Raw genomic sequence first — 17,700 nt, forward strand, 5'->3', positions numbered from 1 at the left:
GTCTGATATATTACATTCAATTCCAAACCATTTGTCATAAAGGTTAACAATTCCACCTTAATGGTTTGTGTACATGGATATCCCAGTCCTGTGTCCTCATCTGCAGCTCCTCGTTTCTCACTATTACAAAAATATCCTGAATTGTCTCTGTCAATAAATGCACAGATTGCTAGCAGAGACTGCTGGCATAAACATTGTTAATGAGGCCTGATGCTCAAATCTGTGCTGCCCTCTGGCCTCCCATTGGGTCATTAGACATTTGTGTTGCATTGGTTTTGGGCTCAAGTTCAGCTCTGATGAATTCCCACCCTATGCGGCATCACATAACACGCAGCAAACCTTTTAAAAACTCCCCCTCAACAAGTGGTGGAATATTTAAATAACCACAAGAAAGTTATCTTTGAAAAGTTTACGTTAAAATCTGTATATCCTCGGTTCAGAATTTAATAGCCATGGCCACTTTGTCTCATAATCTGTAGTTTATCAAAAGGCTTAATCACCAAAGCCATCAGGATAACATAAAAGCCAAGAAATTACATCACTGGTTATTATTTGAGGAGAACGGGATTTTTGGTATGCACTCTAAATTCAACAGTCTGCCATTTCCACAGATGTCTTCAATTTTACCACTAACACATTAATACATACAGTCAGACCAAAAATATAAAAGTTAAAATGAATGAGTGACAATAAAAAAATGAGAACAGTTATTTTCTCGTTCTTGTTTGCAATTTGTTGCCAATAATTGAGATTTAGAAATCTATAACTGCTCATTTCAGATGAATGTCCAACTCAATAAAGGAGGTGTGCTACATGTGTGTTTCTTGGGTTTTCCCCACAAATCATTGTGGCCATATAATTCAGAAGCAATGCTCAGGCACTGGTAGATTTTAAGCCAACACACATTAATTCAGAATTCTGTTTTAATGATCTAGATTAGATTTTTGACACAATTGCCAATATAAGAATGCCAGAATACCACTAAACTAATGAACAAATATTCCAGTTTGAGATTAACTTGACTATTCTTTGTAAGCATCTGGCCTTGTCAATGCTTCTGGTGAGGCACCTAATAAATTTTAAGTGATGCACTACTGCAAGATCTAAACACCTACAAAAAGGACCTTAAACACTGCATTAGTTTCATTTTGAATATTGCATTGAAGACCTTTGCAAGATACCTTGATGGCCAACTGCATGATATGAAAGCTCAACATTTTCAGGAATGGCAGTAGAAGTACTGCTGTCCCACATAAGGAGGAGGAGGGTTCAATTTGCTACTGAATGGAGAAGCCTTGCAAAAGATCCAGGCACAATGCAAGGAAATGGTTCGGGCCCTCAGTGTCTATACAGAACTCATAAAATAACAATTCTCATCATAAAATATTTAATAATCTTACAATGCAAAGAGAGATAACCATAACTTCAAAAAATGCATGGGACTAATCTATTCTGGAAATTATTGCAGGCACATTTAAAGCCTTGGTTTTCACCAGCAAAGGATCTTCACTTACAGATACTTCTACTTAACCACTTCAGATATGTTATTACACACCTCTGGAGCAGACCCTGGCCTCCTCACTTACAGCTTTAGTTGCAGTCACAGCAGTAAAAGCCTTTGTTGCAAAGTTAATGTTTCCTTAATATCATTACCTGCATTAAGGTCCTCAAGCTGATTCTTGGATTACAATTCATTTCCTCCATTGTTCTTAAAGCAAACTCTGCTGAGACCTGTCTTGTGAAGAAGGGCTTATGCCCGAAATGTCGATTCTCCTGTTCCCTGGATGCTGCCTGACCTGCTGCGCTTTTCCAGCAACACATTTTCAGCTCTGTCTTGTGAATAGGCTTTTACAGCAGATGGGTGGAAGTGTGGACAGGCAGTATTGGAGAAAAGGAAGCACACATTTGTTTTGGTTGACAAGATTTAGGATCAATGGCTTAGCTCTGGCTGAGAAATGACAATATGCAAAATAAAAACCAAAAGAACTACACATTCGGGAAATCATAAATAAAAACAAATTGCTGGAAAAGTTCAGCAGGGCCTGGCAGCACCTCTGGAGAGAAATCAAATTTAATGTTTCAGGTCCAGTGACCCTTCCTCAGAACTAATGGAAGCTATGAAAATATTGTTTTTTATGCAGAAGATAGGGTGGGGGGAGAGGCGAAGAAGTAAAGGATAGGTGGGAATAGGGCCCAAAGAGAAAGAACAGTTGGACAGACAAAGGAGTGGATTATAATCAGGCTGGGAGGGTGAATAGCTATTAATGGAGACTCTTAGTGGCTAAAAACGAGTTGTGCATAATAGCAGACAATGTGATAATAAGGCTTGGTATATGGGGAAGGGGCAAGGACATGGAACAGTTCAAGCCCTACAGCCTTCTAGACTCAACATCGAGCCCTAAGCTCGATGTTGAGTCCAGAAGGCTGTAGAGTTCCAAAGTGAAAAATGAGGTGCTCTTCTTCCAGCTTGCACTGAGCTTTGCTGGAGCAGCGGATCAAGCCTGAGACAGAGCTGTGTGCAGGGCTACATACTATTTGGATCTGAATGCACAGGCGGGAAGGGAAATGGAATTGGTGAGAAAGGTACTGAAAACTGTGATGGAGGCCGAAGGCAACAGTCCTCCCAGTGCCTGTCCTAGTTTAAGTGGAGAAAATTATGGCTCATCCGGACTTGTATGATGGAACTACTGCCTGACAATACAGAGTTAGTGGCAAGACTGACAGATGTTAGTGGTAAGGTCAAACTGCACAGGGGAAGCTGATATCATCAGGTAATATCTCCAAAGGGCATTATACAGGTGAGGGACAGAATTGGGTCAACATTAAATCCCTGAGGGGTTCTTAAAATAAAAACGACAGCATTGAAGTAAAGTCCATAACTGAAAATCATCTGATTATAAATAGAAAAGAAGTGGAACAAAGCCAACAAAGACTCACATAGCTGGACAATGAAAGGAAATGTTAGAAAGGTATGATTTGTTATGGTTATGGTATGGATAATCGTTTAAGGAGAATATTGTACTATAGCACACAGAATGTGTTATTGATTTTGGATAGGGATATTTCGCTGATGTGAGAGACATGAAGATGGGATATATTCATACTGCAAATGTGGAAATCACTAGTCAGGCTGGCATTCATTGTCTATTTCTAGTTGCAGACTTGAGATTGCTGAACAAACTGGCTGCATCCAGTAAGTTCTGCAGAGAGTAGATGCAACTTGCAGATTGTAGACCTTTAGGCCATGAGATGAGGTATTAATCAAATAGGCTGCTTTGTCCCATTGGTGACAAGCTTCTTGATTGTTTATGCAGCTGCACCACAGGCAAGTCCAGACTGTTTCATTCCACCCATATGAAGAAGAATTTATATGGAAGGAGGAGTTTAGGGAGGACTGGTAGTTAGAGAAGAGACAAAAAAAACTGCAGATGCTGGAATCCAAGATAGGCAAGAAGGAGGATGGAAAAACAAAGCAAGCCAGGCAGCATCAGGAGGCAAACAAGTCAATGTTTGGGGGGGGGGGGGTGCACGGTGCTGAGTTGGGGATAGGTGAACACAGGTAGAGGGCACAACCTGGATGGTCGATGGGAGGACTGAATCCAGTTGGTGGCTGGAGGAAAGGGCTGGTAAGCACCTCCATCCAGGGCCCCAAACAGTTCTTCCAGGTGAAACAGAGGTTCACCTGCCTCTTCTCCAACATAGTCTAGATTAGAGTGGTGCTGGAAAAGCACAGCAGGTGAACTATTCCTGATGAAGGGCTTTTGCCTGAAACGTTGATTTTTCTGCTCCTCGGATGCTGCCTGACCTGCTGTGCTTTTCCAGCCCACTCTAATCTAGACTCTGGTTTCCAGCATCTGCAGTCCTTGTTTTTACCTCTTCTCCAACATCGTCTACTGTATCTGGTGCTCCCGATGTGCTCTTCTCCACATCAGGGAGATTAAATGTTAACTAAGGGAGTATTTCGCCAAACTTTCCAGTCACCGCCCATTTTAATTCCCCTTCCCACCCCCTTTCCAACATGACCATCCATGGCCTCCTCCATTGCCACAGCGAATAAGACCGTGGATTGGAGGAACAACACCTCATCTTCTGCCTGGGTAACCTACAGCCAAGAGAACTCAACATTGAGGAGCACCTCACCACGCTGCTCCTCTCCCCACCACCTTTATCTGCAGTTCCCCACATCTCACCCCTCCCCCTCCCCCCCCACCCACCTCCAGTCCTGAAGTTAGAGAAGAGGGGCAAGGTGGGCAGAAATAGAGATTTGAAATGATCAAACAAGGATGAAGGTAAGAGAGTGTGTGGGTTGATGCTGGGTACAGAATGAGGATTTTAAAAGGTGAGATGCAAAAAGGTGGTAGAAAATAAGCTTCTCAAAGCACAATAAAGTACTAAAACAATAAGGAGAGAAACCAAGCCATGGAAAGTGGTAAATTTTGTGGTCTACAGTCACCATTACAGTGAGGCAGACTGAAAAGAGTGGGCTGGAGTTAGCACTGCAATGAGGCAGACTGGGATGAGTGGACCTTCAGGAGCGTGAAGAATTGCGAGCAGCTCCTGAAGGTCTTCAAGGAGAAGGAAGGGGAACCTCTGTTCTCCATCTTGTCGGCGGTCCTGTTGTGTGTGCTTCCTGCGCAGAGGAGTCGGGTTGTAACAATCCAGATGTACAACCGTCACGTCCCAGCAGCAGATGTCCTGACCTTCTTGAGGAGATACGTCCAGGGTCGAGGGAGAGAGTACCGATGTGGTCGATCCTTTCGGGATCTGGACCAGCAAACGACAGGTCAGGGTAACCCTGAGGGTCGATGCCAGTGGGAACATCCTCCACCCACCCTCCAGCTTTGCCATCGGAGGAAGCAGAGGTTACCTGACATACGCAGGGCAGCCAAAAGTGTGCCGAACCTGCGGGAGGTCAGGCCACATGGCGGCGGATTGCAAGGTGACCATCTGCCGAAATTGCAAGCAGGAAGGCCACCCGACCAAGGAATGTAAGGAGGCCAAGAACTGTAATCTGTGCAGAGAGGCGGGCCACATGTACAAGGCCTGTCCAAGACGAGGGCCCGCCACCTACGCACAGATGGCCGGAGGTGGCAACACGAGCTGTGGACCGCCCAAGACCAGCAAGGTACCACAAAACAGCACGGGAACAGTGTCTGGAGGCAACCAGAAGGAAGGGCGGGCTGTAGTGGAGCAGACGGCAGACAGCGGGGAGGTGCAGCAGCCGATCCAAGCTCCTTCAGGACAGACGGAGGAAATGGAAGAGAAGGGACCAAAGGAAGCAGAGGATTGGATTACTGTGAAAAGCAGGAAGAGGAAACCTCCCAAAGCCACCCAGCGAGGGGGGAAGCGACACCTACGCGACGAGGACACATGCAGCTCTTCTGACAGTGAGAATGGGCGCAAGGCGGGTCGTCACCAGAGGAAGAGACAGAGCGCTGTGAGGAAAAAGGAGGGCAGCACCACCCAAGCAGGAAAAGACGATCCCTCTGAGGGAATGGGTAAAAGCCTCCCCCCACCCGGTAAGAACCAAGAGGTACCCACCGGCCCACAGCTCCAGGTAACTGGGAGCAGTGGTCCTGTGACAGCCCCGCTGTCAGATGGAGAACTGGACCATGTGGACCCTGGGCCCGACCCGAAGACACCAGAGCGGGGAAATGGCTCCAGCGTGGAGCCGGACAGCTATCTCAGCTGTCACCACGGGGATGCATATAGCTACCCTAGAGGGGCAAGACCAGCAGCAAATGGACACTGTTAACCTTGTAAACTGTTAAAATGGGGATAAGAGTTGCCAGCATCAATGTGCGTAGCATCAAATCGGCTACGCGATGTGTTTCTACGATGGCCTTCCTGGCCAATGTTAAAGCCGACGTCCTGTTTCTGCAGGAGTCTGAACACCAAGCTGTTGACCCCGGGAAACATTGAGGAGCTCAAGAGGGACTACGCAGGTTGGAGAACCGTGAAGCCCCTCTTTGAGACCCCAGCGGACTGGTGGGAAACAGTAAAAGGGAACATCAAGAGGTTCTTCATCCTCAAGGGTGTTCAGGAGGCGGGAAAAACTGTCCCAGCTCCAGGAAAGTATGCAGAACCTGCTCCTGCTGCAGACGATGGGGGTGGATGTCACGGAGGACCTCAAGGAGGTGAAGGGCCAGCAAGCCTCGCTCTTTGCTTCGGAGGCCTCCAAGATAATCTTCCGTTTCAGGGCCCGCTCGGTGGAGCAGGACGAGACGTGCTCACGTTTCTTCTTCCAGAAGGTGCACAAAGAGAGCTCTGTGCTCAGCAGCCTGAAGGAAGAAGATGGCTCGCTAACGTCATCTCAGGCTGATGTCATGAGGATCAGTAAATCCTTCTACGCCAGTCTGTATGACGCGAAGCCGACCGACAGCGCGGCCTCCCAGTCGTTCCTGTCCTCTATCACGGAGGTCTTAGACGACAGAACACGGGAGAGACTGGACCAGTCGCTATCTCTGGACGAGCTGACCAAGGCCCTCGAGTCCTTCGAAAAGAATAAAACTCCCGGAAGCGACGGCTTACCGGTCGAGCTCTATTCCACTCTGTGGGACTTGATTGGCCAGGACCTGCTGGAGGTGTATGTCAGTATGCTTCGGGCAGGTACCATGAGTGAATCCATGAGGAAAGGCATCATCACCCTCGTCTACAAGCGGAAGGGGGAGAGGGAGGAACTCAAAAATTGGATACCAATCTCACTGTTGAATGCGGATTACAACATTCTGTCAAAGGTAATCGCCAACCGGGTCAGGTCTGCTCTCGGGTTGGTGATTCACCCTGACCAAACCTGTGCTGTGCCGGGCAGGAAGATTGCTGAGAGTCTCGCACTCCTCAGGGATACGATCGCCTACGTGCAGGACAGAGGGTTGGACACCTGCCTGATCAGCCTGGACCAGGAGAAAGCCTTTGACAGGATATCACACACATATATGAGAGATGTTCTCTCCAAAATGGGCTTTGGGGAGGGAATCTGCAATTGGATCAGACTGCTCTACACCAACATTGTCAGTGCAGTCTCAATCAACGGGTGGGAATCAGATAGCTTCCCAGTCAGATCTGGAGTCAGGCAGGGCTTCCCCCTCTCTCCTGCCTTGTTTGTGTGCTGCATAGAGCCATTTGCCGAGTCCATCAGGAAGGATGCGAACCTGAGAGGGGTGACTATTCCTGGCAGCGGGGGCCTGCAGGTTAAGGCCTCCCTGTACATGGATGACGTCGCCGTTTTCTGCTCGGATCCGCTGTCCGTGCGCAGACTCATGTGCATTTGTGACCAGTTCGAACGGGCCTCGGGGGCCAAGGTAAACCGAGGCAAGAGCGAGGCCATGCTCTTCGGGAACTGGGCCGACCAATCCTTGATCCCCTTCACCGTCAGGACCGACCACCTGAAGGTGCTGGGTATTTGGTTCGGAGGGGCTGGGGCGTGCGCCAAGTCTTGGGAGGAGCGTTTCAGCAACGTGAGGCAGAAACTGGACAGATGGAAGCTACGGTCGCTCTCCATCGCGGGAAAAAACCTGGTCATCAGGTGTGAGGCACTGTCATTGCTATTATACGTGGCACAGATCTGGCCTATTCCCAGAACCTGTGCCACTGCAGTCACCCGGGCCATCTTCCAGTTTATGTGGAGGTCAAAGATGGACCGGGTCCGAAGGGACTCATTGTATAAAGACCTAGGCAACGGGGGAAAAAATACACCCAATGCCACCCTCACCCTGATGGCTACCTTTGTGTGTGGCTGCATCAAGCTGGATCCCCGGTACGCAAACACCAAGTGTCACTACGTACTGAGGTTCTACCTGTCCCCGGTGTTGCGAAGGATGGGCCTGGCCTCGCTGCCGCGGAACGCTCCGAGTAGTTGGACCGTTCCGTATCACCTGTCCTTCGTGGAGAAATTTATGAAGAAAAACACCTTTGACCACAAGTCCATTAGGAAGTGGTCAGCACGTAGTGTCCTTGAGACCCTTCGGGAAAAGGAGAGGGCGGATCCTATCGAGCGGTTCCCTGAGCAGACTGTCAAAGCCATTTGGCAGAATGCCTCATAGCCAGAACTTTCCAACAAGCACCAAGACATGGCTTGGCTGGTGGTGAGAAGGGCTCTGCCTGTGCGATCCTTTATGCACGCCCGGACTCTCAGCTGCACCGCACGCTGCCCTCGAAGTGGTTGCGGGGGGGGACGAGACTGTCACACACCTCCTTCTGGAATGTGCCTATGCAGAGGAAGTCTGGAGAGGAATGCAGTGGTGCTTGTCGAGGTTCGTCCCGAGCAGCGCCGTGACGCGGGACTCCGTGCTCTACGGTCTGTTCCCTGGGACGCACACCGAGACGAACATCAACTGTGCCTGGAGGATCATCAACTCGGTGAAGGACGCTCTCTGGGTGGTCCGAAACCTGCTGATCTTCCAGCTGAAGGAGTTGACCCCGATTGAGTGTTGCAGACTGGCATATTCCAAGGTCCAGGACTACGTGTTGAGGGACGCGCTGAAGCTTGGGGCAGCTGCTGCCAAGGCGCGGTGGGGAAAGACCACTGTGTAAAGTCTGCCTGCCTAATGAAGAACAGGGGGCCCATGCAGTCATTTGGGCTCTGCTGACGCCTCAGCTAATTATATGGGCATATGATCAAAAAATGTACAGACCTGTATAAAAATGATAAGTTTTGATCTCTGTATGTAAATGTTTACATACATATGGCATGACCAATTGTACAGACCATCAAATTATTTATGAATAAAGTATATTTTTGGGAAAAAAAAGACTGGGATGAGTGGGCTGGAGTTAGTATCACAATGAGGCAGATGGGGAAAAGTGGGCTGGAGTTAGCATTGTAATGAGGCAGACTGGGAAGAGTGGGTTGGAGTTAGTATTGTAATGAGGCAGGCTGGGATAACGGGCTGCAGTCAGCATTATATTGAAGCTGAAGGGGAACAGCAACCTGCAGTCAGTGTTGTTGTTAGACTGTGAAAAGGAAAGACTTTTCCCTACCCCTTCCAAATGTCATGATCTTTCCCCTAGAAACTAGATGTGGGCTCATCAAAGGGATATTTAAGCCTTAACACAATGACAAGACAGTTGGAATGCAGGGAAATATGGATGAAATGGACAGGAACTCGTAGAGTCGAATGAGTTAGAATAAAAACAATATCACTGGAAAGGCAAGATATGAGAGCAAAGAGTTCAACATGAACCAAGGAAAACAAGGAGGTATTAAATATCATGGGCTAAGAAACAGAAACTGATTTGAACTGCCATGTCATCACTGTCTAACCATGGCCCATGAGACTACTTTAAGGACCTTTCCTGAAAAAGTAAACCATTCATTTTGGATAGTCAATGTCTTTGCTGATACATTAATTCATTCTTGGTGTGCTATCAATTGTGGAGTACAGAAACAAGACTATATCATTGAACCTACTCCTCTATCTGCCTCCCTTTGCTCCATATCCCAATATACCCCTACATAACAAAAGTCTTATCAATCTCAGGTTTGAAAATGCCAGTTATCCCATGAAGGAGAATGACCAGACAAAAGTAGAAGCAAATTTGACATAAAATTGCAGTTTAAGTGGGAAATTCCTTTGTGATAATAATTAACATCCGTACTTCACACTATAGTGATTAGTGGGCTTATGGCGCAACGGGAGCGCGTCTGACTCCGGATCAGAAGGTTATGTTTTCAATTCGCGTCAGGCTCAGTGTGCTATATGGGAGCTCAATTTCTAGTGGGCGGCACGGTGGCACAGTGGTTAGCACTGCTGCCTCACAGCGCCAGAGACCCGGGTTCAATTCCCGCCTCAGGCAACTGACTGTGTGGAGTTTACACATTCTCCCTGTGTCTGCGTGGGTTTCCTTCGGATGCTCTGGTTTCCTCCCACAGTCTAAAAATGTGCAGGTTAGATGGATTGGCCATGCTAAGTTGCCTGTAGTGTTAGGTGTAGGGGAATGGGGTGGGTCGGTGTGGACTTGTTGAGCCGAAGGGCCTGTTTCCACACTAAGTAATCTAATCATATTAGCTCCAGCGACTAAAGCTGGCCATCAAATTATCATTTACAAATACATGTCGAATTATTCTCTGTCCTTCATAAAGGTGTATCTTACAGAAGCAGAAGCTTTAACACTATCAACAGCAATCTAGTTTCACCACAAGACAATCATTTCATTTTTAAAAAGCTGTAAGCAGTTTCCCACTTTTTAAAATATAAAGTCTGCTTTATTAAGAAGTTGCAACACACTTTGTAATCAGCAATAACACTGCTCCATTTATACAGCAGTAGACTCTCATCTTATAAAAGGCACAAGTTCAAAAATAGCAGCTACTCACAATGAAATGTATTATTGGTATTCACTTGAATAGATCCATACCACTTCTTGCCTGTACAGATAGCTTACACTAGCTCACCAGAAACAAATACATAAAGTAGGATAATGTGTGATGGAAGTTCAAGTCACTCACTATGAACTAAGAATATACATGAACATTCAGACCAAAGGGCCTTTACATTCCTCTCACCAGCTGCTGACTTCGTTCAGCCTGGCAGGAAGGATGCAGTAGCAAATGCAGTTGGGCCTTGATTGATGACCTAAATCTCTGATGAACATTTATGTAGTAGGCTCTCATCCAAATTCATCATATTCACAACCAAAAGCAGCAACATTATAGATCAGAGAACAGCAACAAAGGAGTTGGAAATGGTGCTGTTCTAATTTAATCCATTGCTCCATTGAAAGGAAAGCTATTATTCACTCCTTAGGGTTGTACTGAGGATCTGGCACGAAATTGGAATGCACTTGCTGACCTAAACTGCAAGAACTGAATAATAAAATGCTCTGTGCTGCTGGATGCTGCAGAGCAGGAGTCGGCAGGGAATCTCTCAGTCTCCCACCGGACTGCAGAAAATGGTCTGGATGGAATTTTGAGATTCTCAGCAGAGCAAAGAGCCTGACTCTGAGCCTAGTGGCCTGTGACTTTCCTTGTGTGCTCTGTAAGGCACTGACACTATATTAGATTAGATTCCCTACAGTATGGAAACAGGCCTTTCGGCCCAACCAGTCCACAGCGACCCTCTGAAGAGTAACCCACCCAGACCAATTTCCCTCTGACTAATGCACCTAACACTATGGGCAATTTAGCATAGCCAATTCACCTGACCTGCACATCTTTGGACTGTGGGAGGAAACCGGAGTACCTGGAGGAAACCCAAGCAGACATGGGGAGAATGTGCAAACTCCAGACAGCCGCCAGAGGCTGGTATCGAACCTAGGACTCTAATGCTGTGAGGCAGCAGTGCTAACCACTGAGTCACCGTGCCGATGAATACAAAACATTTTCTTTTTAGGGGCCAGGAGTATGGGGCAGCATACTCTGCATATCTAAAAAAATGTAATCTCTTCAACTTCCCCAGCAATTACTGAACTGCTTCAGTCTGGAAGGACTTAATTAGGGATTAGAAACATAAAAAATAGTAGCAGGAGTAGGCTATTCAGCCCTTCAAGCTTGCCTCACCATTCAATAGCATCATGGCTGAATTCAGCATCTTATTCCCACTTTCAGCCATTACCTTTGATGCATTTAGCCCCAAGAACTACATCTAATTCCTTCTTGAAAGCATTCAATATTTTAGCCACAAGCATTTTCTATGACAGAGAATTTCACAGACTTGTCATTCATGGATGAAGAAATTTCTCCTCATTTCAATCCTTGATGCCTTAGCCTGTATCCTTAGGGTTGTACTGAGGCAGCCTGAATCCTATAGATTAAACAGGAAATGTTGGGGAAGGATTAAGAAAGCATCTACAACAAACCTAAAGGCTGGGGTGTGAGGGTGTGGGATGTGGTGGTGGTGGGGATAGTGGTGGTGGTGGAAGGTAGGATAGAATTTCATTCAAAACATGGAGCTGCAGATCCTGGAAATCAGAAACAAAAACAGAAATTCCTGGCCTCACCTTGTTCTCCAGCCAGAGGATAAGAGATCCTTTGCACACATTAAATTCTACCCTCAAAAATAGAAATTGCTGGTGAAACTTAGAAAGTCTGGCAGCATCTTGGGGAAAAAGCAAGGTTAACGTTTCGTGTCTGGTGACCCTTCATCAGAAAAACGGCATCAGTTCTGAAGAGTCACTGGACTCAAAACCTTAACTCTGTTTTCTAACCACAGCTGCTGCCAGGCCTACCGAGTTTCACCAACAATTTCTGGTTTTGTGGGCAGAGGAGCTCTTGCCATCTGGCTCGAGAATGGGGGTGGGGGGGGGGGCAGGGTCAGGTCAGGAATGTACAACTAAGTGCCGTTAAGTATTTAACATGGCGAGCCTTTCCAGGCTTTAGGACCCTGGAGAAGTGGACTCCTATTTGCTGAGGAGCTGCTGGCCAATCAGTGACCGACAGCATCCTGAAGATTAATGAGTGCAGCAGGACATGCACCTATTAGAGCTTAGGATTGACAAGTGATCCAGGCCACAGGAGAGTGACGGTGAGATGATGTTCATGAGGAGTCTAGGTTAGAGTGGTGCTGGAAAAGCACAGCAGGTCAGGCAGCATCAGAGAAGCAGGAAATCGATGTTTCAGGCAAAAGCCCTTGATCAGGAATGGAGGCAGGGAGCCTCCAGGGTGGAGAGACCACCCCCCCCCCCCCCCCATCACCTCCATTTATCTCTCTACCCTGGAGGCTCCCTGCCTGCATTCCTGATAAAGGGCTTTTGCCTGAAATGTCAATTTTATTGCTCCTCAGATGCTGCCTGACCTGCTGTGCTTTTCCAGCGTCACTCTAATCTAGGCTCTGGTTTCCAGCATCTGCAGTCCTCACCTGCTCTGATGTTCATGAGGAGACAGGAGACTGGCTGGCTTGCAAGAGGGAAGATATTCAAAGAAAGAGTAGGAGACTGGCTCGCCACAGGCCTCTCTCTTCCCTATGCACAGTCCCGCAATTAAGCACTGAGTGCATTGAGTGAGAAGCCCTCCTGGCTAGTCAAAAACAGTGGTAGAGTAAGGCCCTAGGCTGTCTATGGGTCTTTCTGCCTGTACCTAATCTTTCTCCCAATTACATCAAACTCTTCAGCAAACCCACTACTGGGGCTAGGGGCATTGCTTTCTGTCCAATGTAATGAGCATATTCTGTGGATAAATGTATTCCAGAATCTTAGGTACAGAACACAGATACAAAAGTTTGCTAACATTGAGAGAGAAGTGTACATACACCACACCTACAACTGTACTTCATTTATTATTATGGGGAGGAAAATAATTACGTTTCTCATCAATTAGTGCTATTGAGTGAACTCTGCTGGTTGCATGTCAGTTCACATGTGATTTATTCAAGCTCTACTGAAATAGCTTCATGTTTGAAGTCTCCTGACATTCCTTATGCCTGCTCTTATTTGAAGAAATTCCAGTTCAACAAGGGGCTCATGCATAATCACTAGCTTTTGGTATCGCACTCTGACAACAAGAGGTCAAAGGGAAATTGTAAGTAAATTGAAAATATGAAAAATGTCCAGTGGAAAATATCCAAAATATGCCTGATTAAGATGTTTAATTTGTGCTATTGCAGGGAAAGATTTGATTCTCAGTGACCATAGCTGGCATTCAAATTTACCACTTTGAGTTTTTAGCCAGCTTGAAACAGCAGAAATCCCTTATAAACAGAAAACCCAAGCCTTATTTAGATAAGGAAGTGTTGAAAATGTTGAACCTGTTCAAGGAGTCTTTTGTTTAACCATTTATCAGATTCATAGAAAGACGATACAAAGAGATGTAGCTCTATGGAAAGGCGATGGCCTGGTGGCATTATCGTTCGCCTGTTAATCCAGAGACCTAGGTAATGTTCTGTGCACTTGGATTTGAATCCTGCCACGGCAGATGGTGGAATTTGAATTCCATAATAATATGGAAACAAGAGTATATGAAATCATTGCCGATTGTCAGGAAAAGCCCATCTGGTTCACTAATGTCCTTTAGGGAAGGAAATCTGTCATCCTTACCTGGTCTGATTTACATGTGACTCCAGATGCACAGCAATGTGGTTGACTTTTAACTGTTCTTTGGGTAATTAGGGACTGCCAGTCGTTACCCATGAATGAATTTTTTAAAAATTGAGTTATAATCCTGTCAGAACATCATTCACCAATACCTGTAAACTGCTTCGTATCAGGTTTCTGCACACGTTTGGAGGTGATGACTGGGGATCTGTCTGATGGAGGATCAGATTCTGTGAATGAGAACAAACAAAGACAAAAATGTGACAGTTAAAAATGTACTTAACAAAGGCTCTTAAATTAATTGTGGTATTAAAAAGGAACAAAATAATTTCGGAGCATATCCTAATTTGGAAAGAAAATGTAAATATCTTATTTATATGCATGCAACAGCAAAGCTTTAAATATTGCAATACATTTAATAATCAAAAAAGTATAAACATGCTTTCTGATTAGGCTTAATGCAAGGTGCAATACATTACTGAAATAGAATGCAATATTTGAACAATGAGTTAAAATTCATGAGGGAGGCATTCTTGAACCATCAGTGTTTAAATTCCACAAGACATGCAAAACATTGTTCCCACATGATAATTTACATTGGCAAATTGCTTTAAATATGAGATATTCACTGCATTGATAACTTGATACACCCCAAGCAAAAGCAAACATTGAAGTCCAAGCAAAAATAACTGCATTCACAACTAAAACATATTTAACCCAAATGCAAAGGAAAGCAATGCACTCCATGTCATTATCGATAGCAGGGCATTACAACATTTATATCTGCTCAAACAGGCTGGTATCATTTCAGCCAATCGTTAAATGTGGCAAAACCTTGATGATGTTAATTTACAGGTTGTTACATTTTCACATTTAGAACCAAGGGAAATACAGAAATTGCTTTTTGCAACATCATTCCTATTAATCCAAATAAAATGTTGTCCAAAATAACATCCAAACCCTGAAACTGCTTTTCCAAAATTCCCACCTTTTATTTCAGATCTTTTGTAGAAGCAATGTTTTTACAATTTATCTCAACAAATAATGCAGGAAAAAGACTTGATGGATTGTATTCAATCTGCTGAAAACATGAAGCAACATGAAAGCAGACTATTGAACAATTTGTGAACAATGACTATGTAAAGTTTTCCACAAACACATGGCAACAGTCAAGCCCAAGCCGCTATTTTCAGAAATACCTGTGAGCATTTTTCCATTGCTATCAAATGGAGGTTGAACAGAGGTTGAACTGCGCACATGTGGAGTGTCAGAAGTTGGAAACAAATATTCTGCAAATGATAAAAAATAATGCAAGCTTCTTTCATCTCCGATAAATACACAAACAGAACCAGCTGTAGCATCTATGTATTTGTAGTACATTGACATGATTTGCCCATGGTGGAATCTGTTACCCGTTAAAGCCAATTAAAACACTGTTCATGTTTAACTCCAGTCACAGTTTACTGACCACGAATAACTTTATAGAATTATAAAATCCATGCGAGATGACCAGCTGAGTAGACAATATAGTACCACACGATATCTTTCACACAAGAACAACAGTGATTGGATTAGAGCTGTACAGGCAAACGTTTTATGTGAAACCCCTGGAAGGCTCAGAATGGTCAAGTGGTACATTTTACAAGAAGCGCAATCACAAAATCAGTGGGTATGCATAACTTATTAAAGAGTCAGAATAACTCATGCAAACATAACCATTTACAAAAAGTGAAACAGATGGTGAACTGACCTCCAAACATATTTCACGCAAAAGCAAAAGACTGCATGCAAATTCTAATAGTTGTTCCACATTCAATACATATGTGGAAACTTTAATGTAATCATGTTACATATATATGGCATACTCATTGAGCCATTTTTCTATGACAACCTTTATAATACAGATCAGGCAATAATTTATTGTATAGTTCTTTACCTATAAAGTTCATGAAATAGATCAGGCATCATTGGAATAAGCACAGCCCTTAAAAGCTATGCAATACAACGCAAATCAATTAGTTCACATATTTCAAAGCACAAAAGCCAACATGCAAGGGGTATAGTGCGTCGATTGTCCTTTGCAGTCATAAACATAAGTGCAAAATGTAAGAAATTAGGGTTGACCAATTACAAGTGAAAGCACAGAATAACATTTATGACACAAGTTGCATTTTCATGGCTAAAATTTTCACCTATAAACGATGCCCCTGGTGTGGGTCACCTTTGCAGTAGCTCTCTAGTTTGGCGACATTGCTGATGCTGAACAACCTTAGTGACCTTTGTCACGTATATTACCTCCAATCCATAATTATGCTAAATGTTCTAGCTCTTAAATTTCCTTCAAAGTCTACAAACAACAATATAAGTTAACAATTTAAACATAAAACATTAATTTGAACACTTAATTATTGAATACATGTGTAATTAAAGACAATTTCATTGAATGATACCTGTGAAATCCTTGTCCTCTATCTTATCAAGTGCGGCCTCTTGACTTTGAATGAGCACATCTGGAGTGCCAGAGGTTGGTAGTTTATGCTCTGTAAGGGATAACAAAGAAGCCAGATACATACCCTTCTGTCTTTCACTGAAACAACACTGATATTAATAAGCTGACCTTTCTCTAATTTACATAAGTTATTTAAGCGTTTTTATTAATCAACTTTACGTGATTCAATCAAACATTAACAAGGGACATGATGACTGCTGCGTCGGTAATAAAAGAGGAATAACATAACTAAAGAAATATCAGACAGGATTTTCCTCTGCATTTCTACCTGTTCAGCAGCGGTACTTGGTGAGAGATTTATGCCATTTCCGCTCCCAGAGCGTGTTTTAACATTGTCTCAATAATATGCTGGATGCTCCTCCCTAAGTATTAACTTGGGGATGATATGCATATTTTTAAGAGCTGACAAAGACTGAGTGATATCATGGTCCAGGCTCCAAGAAAAAGGATAATCTGCTTGAAGCTTTTACTTCCTGTTTTACTGTCTGTGAAAATCCTTCAATATGATAGGTTGCTTAGTCTGCTTAGTGATATAACTGCTTCTGTTCATCAGAAATACCCTGAAGCTGATTCCAGAATTCAAAATAATGTCAATAAAAGGGCAAATCAAGGTCACAGAGTTCATTAAGTCTTTGTCAGTTCTTAGTTGCTGGCAATGAAATCTGGAGCAACAAGCAAACTTCCCATTGCTAAAACATCAGTAATGTCAGACATTAGTCATATTGATATCCAATAGTTATTTTACCATTACTAAGTGACAAAATATAAGCAACAATTTCTTGACTGGAACAATTTAAGTTAAGAAAGAGATATTCCAGCAATTAATGTGTTCATTGCTACTCCTAGACCACAACAACATATATTCATATTGCACCCCAATATGACAAAATATGATATCCAGCCACAAAAGAAAATATGACAGCAGACTCCTAAACTTAAAGAGATAAGTTTTAATAAATGTCTTAAGGGAGCAAAGTGAGATCGCAAGAAGGAGAGGTTTAGAGAAGAAATTTCAGAGTTTAGGACCTTGGAAACAGGAATGCTGAAGATGTCAGAGGCAGGGGAGCACAGAGGCTAGAGGCGATTACAGAGGTGGGACAGGGCAGTCAACTGAGTGATTTGAAACTATATGGAGAATATTAAAACTGAGGTGTTCGTGATTGGAGACCAATGTAGGTCATCAGCTTAGAATGAACAGGATTTGTTTGCAGGTTAGGATTTGGAGG

The 17,700-nt window shown here is 44.3% G+C and overlaps 1 protein-coding gene across 50 annotated transcripts in view; it reads right to left on the reverse strand.

Moving 5' to 3' along the window:
* Window positions 1-17,700, reverse strand: part of abi3bpa (ABI family member 3 binding protein a) — a 350,635-nt gene that overhangs the window by 71,669 nt on the left and 261,266 nt on the right. For all 50 annotated transcript variants that reach the window (XM_087992632.1, XM_087992642.1, XM_087992635.1 and 47 more), the window contains 3 exons: window positions 16,416-16,505; window positions 15,165-15,254; window positions 14,118-14,195 (listed from right to left, as the gene is read on the reverse strand). In XM_087992632.1, the coding sequence (XP_087848758.1) occupies window positions 14,118-14,195; window positions 15,165-15,254; window positions 16,416-16,505 (258 nt within the window). The remainder of the gene's footprint in view (window positions 1-14,117; window positions 14,196-15,164; window positions 15,255-16,415; window positions 16,506-17,700) is intronic.

This window comes from Chiloscyllium plagiosum, unplaced genomic scaffold, assembly GCF_037043375.1.
Source record: "Chiloscyllium plagiosum isolate Xiang-an unplaced genomic scaffold, Cpla_swu_hap1 HiC_scaffold_12, whole genome shotgun sequence".
Taxonomy (NCBI): Eukaryota; Metazoa; Chordata; class Chondrichthyes; order Orectolobiformes; family Hemiscylliidae; genus Chiloscyllium; species Chiloscyllium plagiosum.